The 20,531-nt window shown below is 50.5% G+C and overlaps 1 protein-coding gene across 3 annotated transcripts; it reads left to right on the top strand.

Annotated features, from left to right (window-relative positions):
- The first annotated feature begins 382 nt into the window (after window positions 1-382).
- On the top strand, window positions 383-16,193 carry ZNF275 (zinc finger protein 275). 3 transcript variants are annotated; one of them, XM_019755163.3, is made up of 4 exons: window positions 383-540; window positions 8,896-9,002; window positions 9,698-9,794; window positions 10,118-16,193. In XM_019755163.3, the coding sequence occupies exon 4, from the start codon at window positions 10,147-10,149 to the stop codon at window positions 11,272-11,274; it is 1,128 nt and encodes a 375-aa protein (XP_019610722.1). In that variant the 5' UTR covers window positions 383-540; window positions 8,896-9,002; window positions 9,698-9,794; window positions 10,118-10,146; the 3' UTR covers window positions 11,275-16,193. The 3 variants fall into 3 exon arrangements, with proteins under 3 accessions (XP_019610722.1, XP_019610720.1, XP_019610721.1); XM_019755161.3 differs by having other exon boundaries at window positions 8,896-8,998; XM_019755162.3 differs by lacking the exon at window positions 383-540 and adding an exon at window positions 562-678 and having other exon boundaries at window positions 8,896-8,998.
- Window positions 16,194-20,531: the final 4,338 nt, after the last annotated feature.

Raw genomic sequence — 20,531 nt, forward strand, 5'->3', positions numbered from 1 at the left:
TTTGCTCACAGATGTATTCTTAGTGCCTGGTTCAGCCAGGCCTCACATCTTTGGTGACTCAGTGAGGTGCTTTGACCCCTCCAGTGGGGGCTGACTTTGATCTACCTCTCCTGCCTTTCTTGTCTCCCCGCCCTCACCCCCTTCCAGAAGGAGCCCAAGGAGTAGGGGTCCTTTACATTCTTTCATTCCTTTTTTCGTGGGCTGGTCGGCTCGTTCATTCATTCATTCCTCCACCCAGGCTTTGGCCACGCGCGTGACTCCCTGAGGCTCTGGCCCGACCCTCCCCCGGGCCTCAAGTCCCGCCCCCTCCCGGCCCGCCCCCTCGCCGGTCCAATCAGGACCGGCAGGCCGGGCGGGGTCGGGATGGGGCGGGGCCTCTCTCCCTCACTACCCCCAGCGGCGCCCGCGGCTCCGGAAACGCGCTGAGGGGCTGCTGGGCTCAGCCGAGTGCGGGCGGCTCCGTGGCGCTTCCTGCCACGCCGAGCCTGCCTGGGTCGTGCCAGCGCTGCTCGGTCTAGCGTAGGCCGCCTCCAGGCTGAGGTGAGCGTGCGGGCCACGGGAAGATGTGCGCGGAGCGCGGGAGGGTGTGTAGAGACGGATGGTCATTTGGGCCGCGAGAAGATGTCCTAGAAGCCCGGGACAGTGCGCGGACCGCGGGGTGAATGTGCAGGGGCCGAGGTGATTCTTTGGGCCTCGGGAGGATCGCAGAGGGATGACCCGGGAGAGTGTGTGGGGTTGGGGTGTTTCGGAGAGTGTGCGATGGACGGGGGGGGGGGGAACGGTCAAGCCTTTTAAGGGGGGCGTCTCTGGGCTAGCCGGAGGGGGAAACGGGTCGCGCCCGGATGGCGGATACGAGGAGGCCCGAAGGCCTTCCCACGGCGGGTGGGGGGCGGCGGTCAGGGGCGGGAATCGCGGACGTGTCGAAGCCTACGCGGATTTTTGGAAGACGCTAAGGGGTGGGAACGGGTCAGTGTGGGAAGCAGGGAACCGCTGCCCCAAGCGTAATGGAGGCCGATGGGGAGGGGGCGTTGGTTTGGTTTTTTAAAGGGCTTCTCCCCACTCTGGGGGAGGGGCTGAGCCACAGTTAGGGGCGCTGGGTGAGTTAGCTGGGGACGGTCCCTTCTAGTGGAGTCCCTCCTTTCCTTTTGGGTGGGGGTCGATCCTCAGCTTGGCGGGGAGGATGGGGGCGCTAGAGCTCAAGCGGCGTGAGGGAGGGGGAGGGGCAGCCCTTGCTGGGTGAAGAGGAGCTCAAAGCCCTCAGGTCTGAACAGGGCTTTTTCTGTCACCCTTCTGGGGGCCATCATCTCCTGCTCCAGCCCCCCGCCAAACTCCTTTGCTGCCTCCTTTAGTCTATATTTGGGTGATTAATTACATGTCTTTTTCCATCCTCCCCCACACACTCTAGCCTGCCGCCCAAAGCCCATGGTCCCTTTCAATCACCACCCCCCCAAAATCCTGGCCCTCTTCCCGGAGGTCCCACCCTGTTTCAACTGACACCCTCCAGCCAGCGTTTGCCTAGCCCAGCCACCGGCCCCCTCCAGTGTCCTTGGTCAGTGAAATACTACTTCAGCCACAGACCCGACATTTTCCTTTACCAAAGGATTTCAGATGGGATTGCTAGAACAGCACCCCCTCTGGGCACTAATGCTGCCTCACCCCAACCCCCACCCTCTCTTCCCCCATTGGGCCTTAAGTAGAAGCAGCTTCCACTGTGCCTGGCACAGTCCAGTCCATTCCCCAAAAACTTCCCTGGATCTCTATTTCGACTCCTATTAAGCAGTGATTTCCAGCCTTCTTTGGGTGAGAGACCCTTGGGAAAATCACTAGAAAGTGTGAATTCTCTTGCTAGAAGTCTGACAGCACAGTGGGATCCCACTCAGTAGGCTCATGGGCTGGAATACTGTCTGCTGAGCGGAGACAAGGAAGCTTCCAGATTCTAGATGGCCCAGTGCTAAGGGGGGCCAAGTGCTGGTTGGAAATGTGGGCTCCCTTGGTCCCACCCATACCTGCTACTGTGTCCCTTGAGTTCTTAGCAAACCCCAACCAGGGTTCTAACCCAGTGATCTCAGCGCTGGCCCTAACCTGCCTGGGTTCCCCAAATGGCCCAGGGTCCCTTGGGATTTACATAGCACCCCCACCCCCATTTAGAATCTTTCATCTCCAGGGCAGTATGACCTACACTTAGAGTTTATTTTTGTTTTTACTAAGATGCCACGCACCTTCTTGGGGAAATGGGAACATAAACCTTTCCTTAATTAAGTACAACAGACACTATAAAATCTCCTTCTGGTCCACCTTCTGGCTTTTTATAGAAGGGAAAGAAAATGGAAACCTAAACAGAGAGGGGCAGGTGCCCAGGCAGAGTAAGAGAAGAAAACTGGGGAAGATGGAGACAGATGCCTCCCACCCACACACACAGAAAAAGACACACACAGACACAAACATCCCGAGAGAAACAGACTTTCCTGGTTGAAACACCCTCTCTTTTGGCCCTTTAGGATTCTGCCACTTCTAGCAGCATTGCATTTGCACAGTACAGGGTGCGCCCAAATGGGGCCTTCAGGACCACGTCCTGGCCCAACAGGTAGAGAGCATGTGAAGGCCAAGCCTGGCTCAGCTTAGTGTCCTGGCTTTGCCTGGAAGGGGAGAGGATCTAGATCGTGTAGGGTGTGTTCAGTGTCAGCCTGTCCTTTGGTTGACCACTCACGACCCAAAACGACATGTTCCCAGGTCTGCTTCTGTCCCCCTGAATTATTTCAGTACAACAGGTGGGCTTGACTGATGGCTCAGAATCAGAATTGTTCCAAACCACGAGGAGCTATCCCTGTGTGCCCTTTTGGGTAAGTGTTTACAGACCATAGCTGCAGGCCTTAAAGCTGGCCATACTGTTAGAAGGCCCCAGCGGTGGAGATACAAGATGGTGGGAAGTATTGTTTCCGTTGTGGAAGTGGCTATATTTTCATATGTGCCAGTGTCACCGAACCATCTTTGCCCAGAGACAGTTTTCTCAGTCTAAGCAACACGACCCAAGGGAAAACAAATATCCAGCAAGGAGAATTGGGGATCCAGATGATCATTTGGATGCGAGAGGGAGCTGAAAGCACCCATCTGAATTAGATGCTGAAGAGAGAGGTCTCTTGTGTGCCCTGTAAAAATACCCCCTCAGGGCATTTTTGCTTTGCCCCAGAACCAAACTGAACACCATGAGCCACCTGTTGTCTTCATGGGTCTGAGGATATGCTGTTACAGGTCCTTATCTAGATACTCCAGGGAGTCCAGGTGTTTCTGGCACCCCTTGGAAGCTGCCAGATTGATCTAGTTTGGGTGCCCTTGCTGCCTGTCTCCTGCCCCAACTGCCAAGGAGGTTCTTTGGCTATTTGCTATTTGTGCCACGGAATCGGTCAAACACGGATCTTTTAGGCTCCAGAGCAGTCTTTACTAGTAGCCAGACACCCTGAGAAGGTGTTCTCAGCTCAGAGGTCACCAGAAGACACCTAATTCTTGACTTTTTTATGACACAGGTTGATTTTTGTCTCCATTGAATTCGACTCTGACTTTCTGATCAAAGTGGAATGGTTATTGTGGTTCTTTCAATGTTCCCGATTCCCTACGGAAAATTCAATGTGAATGAGTTGGTTAAATGTTACATTGCCATCTAAAGTACTATCAGGAACATTTGTTCCGTGAGCTCTTGTGTTTTAGGAAGCATGGTTTTTCAGATTCCCTGTGTTCATGAAACACCTACAGTGGCCATGGCACTTGACTAGGTTTAGGGTGGACTCTGGAGTCAGCCTTGACAGGGCCTTTGCTGAGAGCTCTGAGAGCGTGTAGTCATTAGACCACACTTTACATCTCACGTAAAGAAGGAAGATGTTATTTATAGTAAGAGGCAGAGATTTGTTTTCCCATGTCTTTGTCCAAATTTCCATTTCCCGGCTGGGTATAGGAGCACACCTGATGAGATTCGGGGCATGCTTTTCCACAGTGACTTATGTTGAAGGCCAGCCTCACCCTCTGTATCCGTTGGTTGCACTACAGTGATTTTCATATTCTGCCTGGAATTGCTTTGACCTTGCTCCCCCAAGGTTCACTTTTGGAAGGCAGCGGACACCTGTTTTTGTCACTTTGGTCACAGCATCCAGCTTTTTTTCCAGATTAGTTCCACCATTTTAAAGTAGAACAGTTGTGCAACATGTCTTCTAAATGATCAGATTGTCTCTGGGATTGATGATAATTTTATTTTTAACTGCAGCGGGGTTAATGTGTATTATCTTTTTTAATGATCTTTCTTTGCTTCTCCTAAAACTTTTACCCGATACGCTTGGTTAATTATGCAGTTTGCCTTCCTTTTATGAAATCAGGGCTCAGGTTTTCCCTCCTGTTTTTATGAGCACCTTCTAAATGATCTCTGTGTGTCCGTGGGCTCTATTGCTGTGGGTGGCGATCTGAAGTGCGCTCCCATGAAGTCCCCTGGGCAAGCCTGGTATAGGAAGGGCCACTCCTGTTGCTACCCAGGAAGGGATAATGAATGATTCACTGGGGGGTTGTGACTCCAGGATTTCAACAGTTAATCAGGCCAATTAAGTAAAAACACTTCAGTGGGATCCACTCAATTAAATGGAACACTTCAGGAAGATTTCCTCAATTAAATGTGGATGGCTTGGAAGGACAGAGTGAGGGAGAGAGAAAATGGTATGTGTATCCGTTAGGCTGTGGGGATGCTCCATGACTGCCTGTCCTCTGGTGTTAGAGGGTTTCATATTATTTCTCTCTGGTATGGTTTGAAAAGGCACGAATCTTGGGAGCTGGACTTTGGGCAAGTTACTTAACCTCTCGGATCCATGACTTCCTTCTCTATAAAGTGGAGGCGTAGTAATACAGGTTGTGATAATTAAATTAAGTGAAGGGAGAAGCAGTGCCAAGCCCATACTGGGTGTTCTGTAAATGGAAGTCAGCTCCACTTAACACGCCCCTCTCCCTCAGTTTATTGCATGCCCACTCGGTGCCAGGAGCTGCTGCAGGGTTGGGGATCAGGGTGACCAAGAAAGAGAAGGCCCCTGTCCTCTGGGAGGTGGGATTTCTCCTGGGGAGAGTCACATGAAAACAAGCAATTTCAGAAGATAAGTTTTAGGTAGTGGACAGTGTTATGAGTAAACCTGGATGAGACTGGAGAGTGAAGACGTTTTGGGGAGGTGACACTTGAGTGACGCCCAGATTCTTAGAAGAAGCCACGTATGTCAGGTTCAGAGGCCCTGAGTGGTGTCTCCTTGGCATAGCTAGGAAGAATGAAGGTCCGAGTGTCTGGAAGGAATGACTGAGATTTGAGGTGCAGAATATGGGCTTGGTGGGCTGGTCCAGAGCCTTGTAGGGACTTAAGGCCTTAAGTCTCTGGCCTGACGGCAGTGAGACAAGGTTTATAACAGACCATCTTTCCCAGAAGGTGAGTGCAAGGTGTACTGCCCCATGTCACTTGACAGCAAAACTTCCATGTCAATTGCAAGTAAATTTTTAAAAATAAATCGTATAAGTAATCTATGAACAGTTCGTTTTGTATTGGAAGTCATCATCAAACCAGACATCAAATGCCAGGAGAATCCAACTGCTCAGAGAGGGCCCTGCCTAGGTGACAGTGGGACACAGAGGGCTAGGCTGCTAGGCAGCTGGTTAAAGATCGGAATGGAGCTTCTGTGGACATTGGGGAAAAAGGAGGTCTGTTCACACCTGTCCGTGGCACTGATAGTGTGGGGGACGAGCCCAGGAAGTCACAACCTCGGATTCCTGCTAGCCTTTCTCCCTGTGCCTGCCTTGCCCATGTGGATGTTGCCCAGCTTCGAGGGCCATTCCCTGTTGTCTCCTTGGCCTGCCTCAGCCCTGCCCTCTTGCATGCTGATCCAAAGTCTACCCACATCTTTGAAAATTGTTCTTCTCTCTGCTTATCAAAGAAATGCAGCTTGGTGACTAAAACTTCACACGTTACAGAAACAAAGCAGACCGTTCTAGACACGGGCTCCGCCCCCAGTGTGGCACACATTGCCGTATAGCTGTGCTCATGTTAGCTACGAGTCACTCTCCGTTTCTTCCTTTTTTTTTCCCTCCGAAAAGACAAATACTTAGCCTTCTCCCCGCTTCCCCTACCCTCGTTGGATTTTTTCACAGTTACTCTCTGCGTCTTTTGTGAAGGATTCACAATCTTGTAATCTGCTACGTGTCATCCTGTATTGGCCACGTGTTGATTTTGATTTATTTTATGTTGTGTGTTTTTTATTGCTTTTCTGCCACCTGTTGATTTCGTACCCAAGCTCTCCAGTTTTCTTCCTGCTCTGAGTCCTAAGACTTCAGTAAGGTCTCCAGCGCTCTGAGCCACACTCGTTATTTCCTCTCTCCCTCTTTTTATGACTTGGGGATTATTAATGGGAGCGTTGGGTCCATTTGCATTTAACTTAATTATCCATATGGCTGGATTTAAATTTACCATCTTGCTGTTTGTTTCTGTCTGGCACATCTGTTCTTTTTCCTTTGTTTATTTACTGAATGCCCCCGAGGTGATCACAGGGGACTCTTCTGGTCGGTTGGACCCTGGACAGTTCTCTACCTTTACGTGTCTTGGGAATTGTTTGGCTTACAGCTTCCTGGCCATGCTTTTCCCAGTCTTTTGGGGTTTCACTCTATGCATGCATGGCTTAGTAGTCAGAATAAGACTCAAAGGGAGCCTTATGGAGATTTTTGTGTGTGTTTGTTTGTTTGTTTTTAAGCTCATTGTTCTGCATAGCTCCCTCCTCTCTGGAATTCTGCTTTGGAACTTCCAGCTGCCTCAGCTGCCTTGAACGCTGGTCTGTGTCTTGATGAAGCCCCCAAGCTCTGTTTGGGTTCCCCTCCCGAACACTCTCAGTCTGGAAATTGCCTCCAGACAGAGAACTGAGGCAATGATAAAGCTCACCTTGGTTGTTTCTCTTCTCTGGAGGATCTGATCCTGCCCTGCCTGCTGTCCGATGCCTTTAAAACCATTGTTTCACATCGATTTTGTCCAGTTTTCACATTGCTTGCCCTTGTGACTCCATCATAGCCAGAAGTGGCAGCCTCCATCCATCCTTTTAACATAGCATCTAATTGTATGGAAAAGTTTTTCCTGCTGGAATATCTGAGTTTTGCACTCCTTGCACGGGTGTAAAAATGCTTCCTTTTCCTTTTCATTTAATTATGAATTGAATTGACCTGACATCAGAACAGAAACTGTGCTCCTGGTTCTTTGAACTCACTGAAGTGGGAGGCAGGGTGTGCACACACGTCTGGTAGGATCTGACAGTATTTCACACATTTCGCAATCTGGAAGAAAAAGGTAACGTACACATATAGCTCAGACCTTTTATTTAACAACTTAGTGTTTGAAGATCTTTGAGGCTTCTTTTTCCAACTTTTTTTTGACTTTTCCTTTTGTTGAATGTATCACAGAAATGTTTGTTTTTTTAATAAAGTAAATTTTTAAAATAAATTTGATCGGGGAATATTGGGGAACAGTGTGTTTCCCCAGGGCCCATCCGTTCCAAGTCGTTGTCCTTCAGTCTAGTTGTGGAGGGCGCAGCTCAGCTCCAAGTCCAATCGCCATTTTCAGTGTTTAGTTGCAGGGGGTGCAGCCCACCATCCCATGTGGGTATTGAACCGGCAACCTTGTTGTTGAGAGCTCGCGCTCTAACCAACTGAGCCATCCGGCCGCCCCCACAGAAATGTTCTTGTCTGCAGCTGTCTCATTGTCACCTGGCAGATAGTTTCCGTGAGATGGGATGTGACCTTTAAATGGCCTTGCTGCTGGTCAGAAAACCCTGGCTCCTGCCCTTGGTTGCCTCTCTTCCCTCTAGTGGCCCGATTTCGGTTTTTGTTGCTCTTACAAATTTGGAAAGAATCTCTGACTTCCTAATTATTTCTCCCAATATTATTTTGGGAACGCTTCCTTCCCGGGCAGTGAGTGAGCACTGATCTCTTCACGCTGGCTGCTAGGAGGCCTGTCTCGGAGAGCCAGTCTCCCTGCCATCAGCACTCCGTCTTCTCCCGGCTGTGCCTGAAGGAACTAACATTCATTTGTCTTGTCAAGGCTCCCTCTGACCTGCCTGTATTCATTCTTTGCCAGCCCACTTTCTCTGCTGTTCGGGTATGTTTTCTTAGGCACACTTAGGCTCTGGCTTGTCATTCAGCTGCTGTGCAAGAGAAGGCTCAACAAGATATAAAACCGGGGAAAAGGAAATTGCCGGTCTCATCCCAGGGGACCCAGAGGCAGGGCTGCTGTCACTCAGGGCTCTTTTCACTTTCCTCCTCCTGTGCCCCTCCCCCACAGGGTCTTTCCCTTCCCCAGGATTGAGTCCTGGGAAACCAGGTCCTGACCGGCCCTCTTGAGTTGCTGGAGGCCCAGATGGGAGATGAGCTGTGCTTCCCTCTGCCTGGCTTGAGGATCTGTCATTGCTCCCAAATTCTGGCCTTAGCCTCACCTCTTGCCCCAGTATGACACAAGGTAGGGCCTGAGCCCCAGCTGCTGTCTTCCCTCCCTTCATTCCTCCCTCCGTCCTTCCCTCCACTTCTCTGCCTAGATTCTGCCTAGGAGTGGATGCCTGCTGGGCTTGTCATCCGCATCATGCTGCTGGGGGAACTGAGTTTCAATCCAGGAAAGTGATTAAGTGGAGGTCCCTTGGGAAGACAGTGGGAGACCAGCGCCATGGCCCAGGTCTCCTGGCACTTGGTCCGGTTCTCTTCCCAGGACTTCTTGACACCTGTGGTTAGATTTCCATGTTAGCAAGGCACACCCACTCCAGACCCTCGCGTCATGTCCCTGGTATTACTGGCATTGCCTCTGCGTCGGTCTAGAATGGATGGAAGAACTGGTTATGTTATCCCTTTTAATTCTTTCAGGATTCACTGACATTTGATGACGGCATAGTGACTCACAAAAAGGGAGTGATCGAGGCTGGACACTGAGCAGAGGACACTGGCGTGTTACGGGAACGTGACTTCTGTGAGTAAGGGCACCTCCTAGCCCTTTCACCAGCTTCGTGGTCCTATGCAGCAGGAGTGGGGTGAGGCGGCTGTGCTCCCCAGTGATGGGGGCTGCAAGGAAATACAAAGGGGCTGCCACACCCGACATCTCAAATTTGCAGCCCCCCCCACCCACTAACTCCTAATGGCATGGAAAGAAGCCCCCTTGGTCTTTTCTTGGGAAAGAAATGAGAACAAACTGGCCACTCTAATTTAGAATGCTTTTTAACCTGAATGGTGGAAATTGCATGGCCATATTTACTGCTGAGTTTACTGCTGAGAAGAGATTGACAACAGCAAGCTCCTGTGCACCATCGGGCTGTGCGTGTGAGGTGGGGAGTATTCTTAGACTGCTGGGGTTGAGTGTGAGGTTGTGCAAGAGCGTGAAGTTCAGTGTGTGGGCCCTGAGGGGGTGGATCGGGAGAAAGGGAGGGTCAGCTCCTCAGGACGACCACCTGACGCTCCGCCCAGGTGGGCCCAGAGCCTGCCTCATCCAGCCCCTGGAAGGAGCCGGCCCTTGGGAAAGGGATTTGAATTGGATGCATGACTTACTAAGGTCACAGCCAAACCAGTCTTTGGATATTGAGGGGTTCTCCTTTGAAGGCCCTGCCCTCTTCCTGTACTATTCTGACGTCATCTCTGACTGCCCGCCATAACCTGTTGCCTTTTCCATGAGCAGGAGTTCCTGTTTGGAATTCTCCTTTGGTCTCTCACCTGGTGCAAAGACACGTGCTGTTAGTGTCAAACCCTTAACACGAATCGAGCTAAATATTCTGGTAAGTGAAAAGGAATCCTAAAGAAGTGGGAGGAAATCATGGGGGAGGCCCAGCTGAGCCTTTCGCGAGAGGGTGTGGCTGCCCCTCAGGCAGAAGGGGAGACCTCCTCCCAACCACTTTTGTAGAGTGTCCAGCAATTGGGCCCTTCTGCTCCTTCCCTCTATGGTCCTTGCTTCCAGTGGGATGGGTCCCAGCTGTCCTGGCCTGGTAGCCTCCAGGCCCGGTGCTCAGCAGCTGTCTCAGGAGGAAAGCAATTCTTGACGAGATAGCAGAGCTTCCTTCCTTCCTCTGCAGACTGCAGTGTTTTGTGGTTCTCATTTCAGAAAACATCTTGCTGACCCAACACCAGACGATGGGTGAAGAGGCCCAGCCCCAGGAGATGGCATCCACGAGTTCTCCGAGGTCCAGTGAGCCCAGCCCTGAGGTCAAACAGAATGGGGACTCTGAGGGGAGGGGAGGGAGCCCCCAGAATCTGCCCATAGAACATCACTTTGCCTGTAAAGAGTGTGGGGATGCCTTTCGGCTTAAGGTCCTCCTTGTGCAGCACCAAAGAATTCACAGTGAGGTGAAGAGCTGGGAGTGTGGCGATTGTGGGAAGATCTTTAGGGGGATCTTGGAGTTCAATGAGCACCGGAAGAGCCATGTGGCTGCAGAGCCCCGGCCTGGCCCAAGTCGGGCTGTGGATGATGCCATGGAGAAGAGGGAGCAAATGGAGAAGGAGGCAAAACCTTTCGAGTGTGAGGAGTGTGGGAAGAGGTTTAAGAAGAACGCAGGCCTCAGCCAACACCTGCGCGTCCACAGCCGAGAGAAACCTTTTGACTGTGAAGAATGTGGGCGGTCCTTCAAGGTGAACACCCACCTCTTTCACCATCAGAAGCTTCACATCTTGGAAAAGCCCTTTGCCTGCAAGGCGTGTAGCAGGGATTTCCTGGATCGCCAGGAACTTCTCAAGCACCAGCGAATGCACACTGGCCACCTGCCCTTCGACTGTGACGACTGTGGTAAGTCCTTCCGAGGGGTTAATGGCTTGGCCGAGCACCAGCGCATCCACAGTGGGGCCAAGCCCTATGGGTGTCCCCACTGTGGCAAGCTGTTCCGCAGGAGCTCCGAGCTCACTAAGCATCGGCGGATCCACACAGGCGAGAAGCCGTACGAGTGCGGCCAGTGCGGGAAGGCCTTCCGGCAGAGCTCCAGCCTCCTGGAGCACCAGCGGATCCACACCGGGGAGCGGCCCTACGTGTGCGGCGACTGCGGCAAGGCCTTCCGGGGGCCCTCTGATCTCATTAAACACCGGCGGATCCACAGCGGACTGAAACCCTATGAGTGTGACAAGTGTGGGAAGGCCTTCCGGCGGAGCTCAGGCCTGAGTCGCCATCGGAGGACCCACAGTGGAGCAAGACGCTGTGAGTGCAGTGAATGTGGCCGCGTGTTCAAGAGGCGGTCAGCGCTGCAGAAGCATCAGCCAACCCACCATGAGTAGATGAGGCCCGCAGCCCCTCAGCTGTCATCGGGTTCCTCCAGGAGCCTGGGGCCCTGGAGTGGGATGGCAGAGTCAAAGGAGATGAACAGTTTTGTAGCGCTTATATATTTTATTGTCAGAAATGTTGAAACCAATTTATACTGCCACCAGCAATTTATAAGTGTACGTTTCCCATTTTGCCTCTCGAGAGTAGCTTTTTCCATTTTAATTGATTTTGGCTAGTTTAATGGGCATAAAGTACCTTCGAGATAGTTAAATCTGCAGGTCTTGAATCTGAGAATGAGAGAACAAACCCGGATGTGGGGGGGTAAAGAGGGGGCTTGTCGGTCCTCCCCTCCAACCTCCCACCTCAGGGAAACTGAGACACAGAGCTGGTCAATGATGGCGTCAATATAATGTGAGCCCGACTTTCCCGAAGAGATTGCCCCAAAATCTTTTGGCCTACTTGAATTGATAAATTTTTAGGGATGTAAATAGAATACGCAAATGTGTTATAATATTTAATTTATTAATTTAGTTATACATACATACTGTAAATCACATATTATATAGAATAATATATTAATTTAGAAAATACTCCCTTCTCCCCATCTTCCGTTCCAGGAGATTATTTTGTTCTAACTCCTCTCGTGCATTTCTGACCTCACCGTCTTCACCAACCTGGGAGCCCCTTTTGAGTCCTCAGTTTCAAAGATCATCTAATGCCTTCTCCCCATCCGAGCTGTGTGCCATGTAGCACTGTGACAATCCCTGCACAAAGCTCTCAATAGAAATTTCTTCCCAAGCCATACGTTCGTGTTCACGTAACTTTGGTACAGTTGTTTTTTTAATGTGTCCTGTAGCTCTACAACATAACCACTTCAGGTGTTTCTTTTTCAAATGACCTTTAAAAGCCTTTTAAGCATCAAAAACTTGTCATTGTGAGGTCATACTCCTAAGGTTATTATTATTGGTGGGTTCTTTTTGTGTGTGTGTTTTGTTTTGTTTTTTCATCCTTTTTTCTGAAACCAATTCAATCTGGTGACTCTTATACATATCCAAAACTAGCATTAATTGGGGTTGGTTTCGGGCTAATGGGTCTAGTCCTCAGCAGCACTACTTCGTTCAAAATAAAGGAGTTGAGAGAGCATTTCCATAGCAACAGAGACATCTCAAGGACTCAAGGTGACGCCTCCGTTTGGGGAATGATTGCCTCTCCTCATAAGAGACCTAGATGGTACTTCTCCAGCCCTCCGTTTCCGGCTCTATAAAACGGGGGTGAACACAGGACTACCTCCTAAGGTTATGGTGAGGACTGCGACGCCACGCCTGGCACAGAAGGACACTCAGTGAAGGGTACCTGCTGTCACCGTCGTAGTTATTGCTGTCATTCTATGGCTCATTAGTACCAGAACTGGGGGTGGACCCAGGCCTTCTGACTCCTAGTCTCATCATCTTTCTCTCATGCGATGACTTAAATACTGTTTCCGTTTTCTTGCATGCAAATGGTACGTTCATCTCCTTTGACCAGTTATCAAGTTACCTTTGGATATACTGACTTTATACAGCAGTTCTTTCTATATCGATTGTGACGATCTCTTTTCCAATTTTATTGCTTTGCTCTTTGTAGCACTTTTACTACATTTTTGTTATGCAAGCTTTTGATTTTTATGAATCCAAGCATTCATTGTTGTCCGTTCAATCGTACACTTTCATTGCTTCAGTAGTTAGATATGACATTTTCTTCTAGAATTTTAATTACAAGTGAAACGTTGAAAGCCCTGCCCCACCAGAAGGTGAATGTGCCAGGTGGGCAGGCTGGATGGGAATGGGCCGGAGAAGCAGGCTCACTCCTCATCCAAGTTGCAGACTCTGCATGTCTGTGGGCAGTACTTGACTATCTAACCTGGCCACTCAGGCACGCGAGAGAAACTTCCATCACAGATTGGCCAGAACACTGACTGCTCCTCGCCAGCAGCAGCAGGGCTGGGCCTCACCTACATTAATGGGGTGGTCCACACTTGGGCTTGCCAGCAGCCAGCCATCCTTTGAGCTCCTGGGAGCCTTGGCCATGCCTGGCGTGGATTCAGTGCCTGAGCAGCAGATCCACCCAAGAGACATCTCAAACACAAGAAGACTCACCTGACGATGCTGTCACGTGAATCACATCCTCCTCTTAGCGAGTGACTCTGGAACAAGAAAGAGGTTGGTTTGGTGGCTTCCACTTTTGGCAACTAGGGGAAATTCACCCACGTGTTCTGACGTCACCTCCTGCAGCCACACCTAAGAGGGGCAACAGAAGAAAGGCTCGGAGAACTGTGCCCCTCTGATAGCCTGCGTGTCATGGTGATAGAAGCTGGCCACACCAGGCCTGGGCTGTGACTTACAGCAGCTGTGCCCAGGAGGGGCAATAAAACAAGGGTTTGGAGGGCAATGATGCCCTTCTGACGGCCCATGTGGCATAGAAATAGAAGCTAGTTATCCTGGGGCTGGGCTGTCACTTCCAGCACCCTCCCCCAGGAGGAACAGCAGCAATTGCTGGCCAGAAGCCTGGCCCCTCCTGCAGAGCCCGCAGGTAGAAAGTGGCCACACTAGGGCTATGGTGTGACTCCCCAGCAGCTGTGCCCAGGGGTAGGGGGGCACTAGAGGGCCTGGAGAGGAAGTGTGCCCTTCTGATGGGCCCACCACGGCTGGGCCAGCACTTCCCAGAAGCCCCCAATTCTGGGAAGCAGGTTACCATAGTGACCTCTCTGACCTTAGCCAGAAGGTACTCTGGAATGGCCCCCTAGGCCACACCAGTGGCTCTCTGCGACATCTCCACCCTGAGCCCCAGGCTGGAGAGCCGCTGACAGCACTTGTTACATAGCGATTCCTTTTGCTCTGTGGGCTTCAGTTCTTGCAGTAGTTGTGAATCTGTGTCTGAGATCACTACTTCTTTCTCTCAGCAGTTTTCTCTTTTCAAGCTGTTATGACGTGTTTGATACAAGTGTCATTTGGGTAAGGAATAGTGACGTCCACGGTTGGGCAAGTCTGGCACCTATACCTGCAAGTACTCTGCCATTTCTTGCCCATTCACTAGGCATTTGTCAGGTTTTATGAAGGATCCAGATGCAGTATTAACTCGGAACTTAGCATTGTCGCTACTACTCCGTTTCCCCCAGCCGGGACATGGTGTCCTGGCATTCTGTGACACCCTCCTTTACTTTTGTCCATTCTCAGTTCTGTCATTTTCTCTCCAACCCTTTTCCAGAGTTAACACTAAAGACCGCGTCTTGTCCGTCACTGTGTTTGCAGGTGAAGTCCATGCTCTCTCCAAATGCAAGCAGTCTGTGGCTTTCACGTGTTTCCTGTAGTTGCGCCAAGTTCCATTTTTGCCTCTGGTAACTTGGGGGTGGATTTCCTGGGATTCTCTAGGTATACTGCTATGTCAGATGCAAAATGTGATCAAGCTTTCTGTCGTGTGTGCTTGTCTATGCATTCGTGTATCTACCTCATTTCATTTTTCTTTCTAATCACACGGATTCCTTTTGCAAGGGAAATGAAGAGCAGTTAGGTTACATAGAATGCCGGCTCTCATTAGAAGTATATCTTTTTCTTATATTCTGAAAGAAACCCTCCATTGCTTTTATGCAAGTTTTGAATACTTGCTGAAATTTTCAAAAGAATAATTGTTTACCGTTTTGCTGCTTGAGATTAACTGTGTTGATTAGTTGTGCCATACCCACTCTCACATTTCCAGAATGAACCCACCCAATCACAGGGGGCATCTTTCTCACGTGGTGTTGCATTCCGAGTGCCCCTGGCTTCGGCCCTGTTGTGTGCCATGTAACCCCCCACCCCCACTTCTAGGCCACATTAATTAAACCAGCACTGACTACCGGACTCAAGGGCAGCAACCAGTCCCCAGAACTGGCTAGAGATGATGGGCCGGGTCTTTCAGGTTCTGCGAACAAGGAAACTAAGAAGTTTCTAGTTGGCGTTGGAAGACAGAGGGAGCCACACGGTATTTAGAGGACTTGGGCAGCACTGGCTTGAAGATCTATGGTTCCTGCAGGCGCCCCAGAGCTGCCTCAATCCCAGCACCCCGAGGAAGGCCTGGCCTCGTTATGCTCTTGGATTGTCATCTGACGACTGCCCTCATTCTCATTCATCCACTCGTGTCCCCACCATAGACTTTCTTGACTTGAGCCAGCTTGAGAGGGTCTCTGTTTTTTGCAATCTGTCAAGAGCCAATTGCATTTTATCATTCGGCCGCTTCCTGAGAAGCATCACGTGGCTGGCTTTCCTCGTGTTCTACCTGGCCCAAGTTTCTGGCCCAAGTCCCACCTGACTGTTGTAAACACCTGTTTAAATGCGGTACTAGATTCTCTTTTCTAAGTTGGGCAAACAGTCTATGCCTTCTAGTGTCAGTGAATGTGACCGATGCTTTTCTGTCTGGGTATCATTCCTGGACTGACCTAAGATTTGTACCATGACACGCGTGAAGTTCCCCATCCAGCATATTCTTGATTTTGGAAGTGTGTCCCTACTTCCAGCAAATCCAGCACATGAGGAATTGATAACTTCCCTATTACTCTGTATACTTGCATTCTGATCATTGTCATTGCATCCGTTTGGGTGTTTACTTTCAAAAGTAGAAATGGTCTCTTGAAATTTGGCCTCCAATGTTATTTACATATCTGAGAACAGTAGCTGTGTCCCGCCCCAGTTCATATTTTGGTTGCTGGCACTCTTCTTCCTCCCAGTCTCCTTAACTTGTCTGTTTTATGGCACTTACTATAATCAGCCTTGCACTAGAGCTTCGCCCTCCCCACCCTCCCCCACCCATTAGATTGTGAGCTCTTAGAAGACAGGGGTGGCCCTTCATGTCTGATTCCCCTACCAGATCTAGCACAGTGCCTTGCATCAAGTAGATTTCAATAAATATATGTTAAATGGCATTGGTCGTCTTGACTTATTTTGTCAATGCTTAGTTTATCAGTTCTTCCCTTGCCTTTCTCCCTGCTCTGGAGTTCTGCCCTCTCCTGGGGCCCAGAGGGGAGAGAAGGCACCCTGATGAGGGAGGGCTGGTTTTCCTAGAAGTTTGAGATCCTCTGTCCCCCAACTCTGAATTCCAGGTGGGAGCAGAAAACAAGGGTGGACCCTGAGCTCCTCCCCTAGGAACCAGGTGTGGGATGACAGAAGTGGCTCCTGGGACTTGAGAATTGGTCAACCTCTCTGGGCTGGGTGGGGGTTGGAGTGGGGAGGCCGGTCCTCTTAGTGGCCAGTGGCTGGCCCTCTAATGATCATTGCCTCAATAAAGGTAGGTAATAAGGAGAGGGCTCGGGCTTCCTGACCCTCCCACCTGCAAACAGGGCTCAGGGCTCAGCTGTGGAGTCACCTGCCTGGTCCTGGAAGAATAAGCACAGAGTGGGCTCCAGGAGTGCTTGGGTTGGGCCCTTTGTGGGCCATGATGTACCCCAACAGGAGGGAGCAATATTAGGAAGGAGCATGACTCCCCTCACCCAATCTCCCTGGAAGTTCCCAGGTAAGGACTCTGTCATCTTCCCTCCAGGGTCCCATCCTCATCACACTGTCAATTGACAGTTTATAGGCAGGGGGTGTGGTAATGCCTCGCCCCACCCACAGCCCAGCCATCTCTGCTTGCAAGCCAGATGTTTGGAAAGAACCATTCATTTGTTTTGCCGGTTTCGTGATATGCTTGCTACTGAGAATTACACCTATTTTTCCTTAAAACATGCAAACTGTTCTGGCAAGTTTTAGTTGTACAAAGGTCAAGGCCACAGGTCCATTTGGACATCTAATAGCAGGCCACACGGGGAGGGGACAGCCTGGGCCTTTTCTCTTGGGGGCCCTGTGGGCCTCTAGTAGGGATTTGAGAATGTTCCTTTCTGCCCCTCTCCTAGTACCCGTGCCTTCTGGAGCCCTGGAGCTTCTCCGACACCACCCTTCTCTCAAGCCCCCCAGAAGTTTTTTGCTAGCCTGGGAGTTCACAGTCCCCAGAACCCTACCTCGCCCTAGTCCAGGCTCCCAACCACTGCCCTCTGCCCCAACCCACTTCTGTCCAGATTGCAGCAGCCCACCTGGGAGGGACCACTGGCATTGTCTTAATCTTTTTGGGTTGCTGTAACAAAAATACCGTAAGTCAGGTGATTAATAAACAACAGAAGTTTATTGCTCATATTTATTGGTCTGGAAGCTGGAAGTCCAAGATCAAGTTGCTGGCAGAGCCAGTGTCTGGTAAGGACCTGCTTCTTGATTCATAGATGGCTGTCATTTTGCTGTGTCCTCACCTGGAAGAGGTGAGCGAGCTCTGGGGTCTCTTACAAGGGCACAAGTTCCATTCAAAGGCATAGGTCATAGGGGCTCCACCCTCATGACCTAATCCCCTTCCAAAGGCCCCCCCATCCTCATACTACCACCTTGGGGGTTAGGATTTCAATGTGTGAGTTTTGGAGGGACACAGACATTCAGTTCATAACAGGCATGTAGATAGAAAGGGGGGCTTCTGCTTTGATACTCGCTGCATCTCCTCCCAACCCTTTCTTTATCCTCAAGTTTCCACCACCACCAGCCCCTCTGAGAGCACCTGCTGTGGCCCAAACCATCCTCAGGATGCTGGGTTGAAATGCATTTCATTCCAATGACTGCTGGGGCTGCCACTAGCCTCATGTTGAAGTGCATCTTTGGCCTGAAACCATTACACTGGTGACGAGAGAAATGTGGACAAGAGTGCCCTGCCCACCGTTAATGAAGGTGAGGGTACTTGTGCTTCTCTTGGATTTATGCATTTATGAGTTTGATGAATATATTGGTGAGCTGTTTGAATTTTTTTCCCACTGAGCACCTGTTACTGCTATAGTTATTTAAATATATAACAAAGAACATGACCCCCAATTTTTTTCAGGCAAGACAGATCAGAAAACCCTGCATTCCCTCACCCTCACCCCTTTTCTGACCTTCATTCAACAAAGCATCTATTGAGCACCTGACGTACACCAAGCTCCAAAAGTGAATGACATAATCCCTACCCTCAAGGACAGAGCACCAGAACAAGACAGACATGTAGCCAAAATGTCATCACAAGTGGGACCTACATTCACCAAGCTATGCACTTTAGTGGATGCCGGTTACACTTCAATTTAAAAAACTGCAGAGCCAAACACACATGGTATTAGCAAATGAATCCCCATCCTCCCAAGCTCAGGTCCTGCTGATTTTACATTCCAAGGCCCCCCATGCCCTTCCCTGGCTGGGAGGGGGGCTCTCCCTCCTCCCTGGGGCCCCTTGAGACCGGAGGCAGGGTAGAGCAGACCCACCCCGGCCCCCAGCACCCAACCCGGGGCCAGGCCCAGAGTAGGCCCTTGGTGAAGGAAGGTGTCCTGCGAGTAGGTGGGAGGACAGGGCTTTCCCACCTCAGGGCTGAGCCCTGGGGACGGCACTGGATGGGATGCAGCCTCAGCCTCCGCCTCCCCTCACCCCTGCCCCCCACCCAGATCGAAGCGGTGGAAATGATGGATCAGATCGTACACTGGGTGCGGGAGGACCCGTCGGGGCTGGGCCGACCCCAGCTCCCGGGGGCCCCGGCCTCAGAGCCCATGGCAGTGCCCATGATGCTGCTCAACCTGGTGGAGCAGCTCGGGGAGTCGGATGAGGAGCTGGCGGGCAACTACGCGGAGCTGGGGGACTGGTGCGCCCAGAGGATCCTGCAGCACGTCCAGGTGGGGGGCAGGAGGCCGACACCTGCTGCCAGAAGGGACCTTGGCTCTGGGGGCAGGGCAACCCCCACGCCTCAGGGCCCTGGTGGTCCCCTTCACAGACAGGGAGACACGGGGAGGCTCGGCCAGGGCGAGGCATGGCTTGGGACCCTCGGGAAGGTGGAGGCCCCAGGGAGCCGCTGGGACCAGGGGCAGGAGGGAGGGTGCCAGAGCCCCAGGCACGTCAGAGAGCAGGAAACCTGGCCAGACTCAAGTCCTTCCAGGCCTCTGTGTGTTCCAGGACATCCAGACACTTTGGTGCCAGTGGTAGGCCCTCCTGGATGGGTGGCAGGTGCCTGGAAGATGGGAGTGCAGCTTCACCTTCGACTCAGAAGGCCCCCTGAGGCCTGGAGGGGCCTGCAAACTGGGTGGCTGAATGGGAGGGGCCGAATGGTGGGGTGGGCACTGTCGACTCACCTCCAAGAAGCTTCACTGCACCAAGTCAGCCATGGAAGGGCAAGGAGGGGCATGAAAGACACATTTGGCTGATGGTAAATGGCCAAGTCCAAATCCCAAATCTCACTATCAGGGAATGAATTTTTGAGATTCAGTAATAATTCTGAACTTTACCTCCAAATGTACCTGTTATTATCATTTCATTCTCCACTTTCACCCTCTGACTTTCAGGTATGGCCTTCTGGTGCAGGAACCGTGGTCTCAGTGGCCTGCAGCTGACTCCTTGGGCCTTGTGCTGTGCATTTGCCCACTTTGCACCGGCCGCTACCTGATAATGCCTGATGCTTTTCGAGAAGCCCACTGGATTTCAAAAAAAGGTTTCAGTAGCATGTTTTCCAGAAGGAACCTTGTACCCAAGCATTAATAGTTCGATCAAATCTCAAAAATCCTTTGTCTTTAGTTACTGAAAACAGTGGGAGCCTACAGAGCCTTCAGTAGTCCTCGTGACGAGATTTCCTTTACATTTTCCAGCAATTTTGTTCCTAAAGTATTTTGTAAAGTCTGGTTTGAAGTTACTAGTTTAGGTGAAATCAAAATGTGTTTTGGGAACCTCATTTTTCTCAAAAACTTGATTCTTTTCTTCATATGTTCACGTCCTTGATTACTTCAGGATCAAAGGCAATTTATCAAAGACACAATTGTATACAACTGTGGAGATTTTCCTTCCGGAGGTTCTGCTTTATTTTATTCTTACAAAATGAGAATTCTCTTTAGGAACTTTTTCTGAAAACACTCATGACCTAAATGGAATCAAACAACAGAATACTAGATTCCATTCTTAAAGTGCTTTTACACAGTGCTACAAATGTCGTGCCCATATACCAAACCCCTGAGAAAGATTGTTATCCTGTGTTGTAGTATTTTTAAAAATGTATAAACATTTTCTGCACGTTTATATGCATATGTGTACATGCACACCAGAGAGTTTCTCATACTGTATGTTTATTCTGTAACTTGCTCTCTTCACATCACTGAGCATGCCTGGGAGAGATTTGAACTACAGCTCAGTACGATAAGCACAGCACTGATGTATTAGGTTGGTGCAAAAGTAATTGGGGTTTAAAA

The sequence above is a fragment of the Rhinolophus sinicus genome, chromosome 18, assembly GCF_057876585.1.
Source record: "Rhinolophus sinicus isolate RSI-liver-muscle chromosome 18, RSI-T2T, whole genome shotgun sequence".
Lineage (NCBI taxonomy): Eukaryota > Metazoa > Chordata > Mammalia > Chiroptera > Rhinolophidae > Rhinolophus > Rhinolophus sinicus.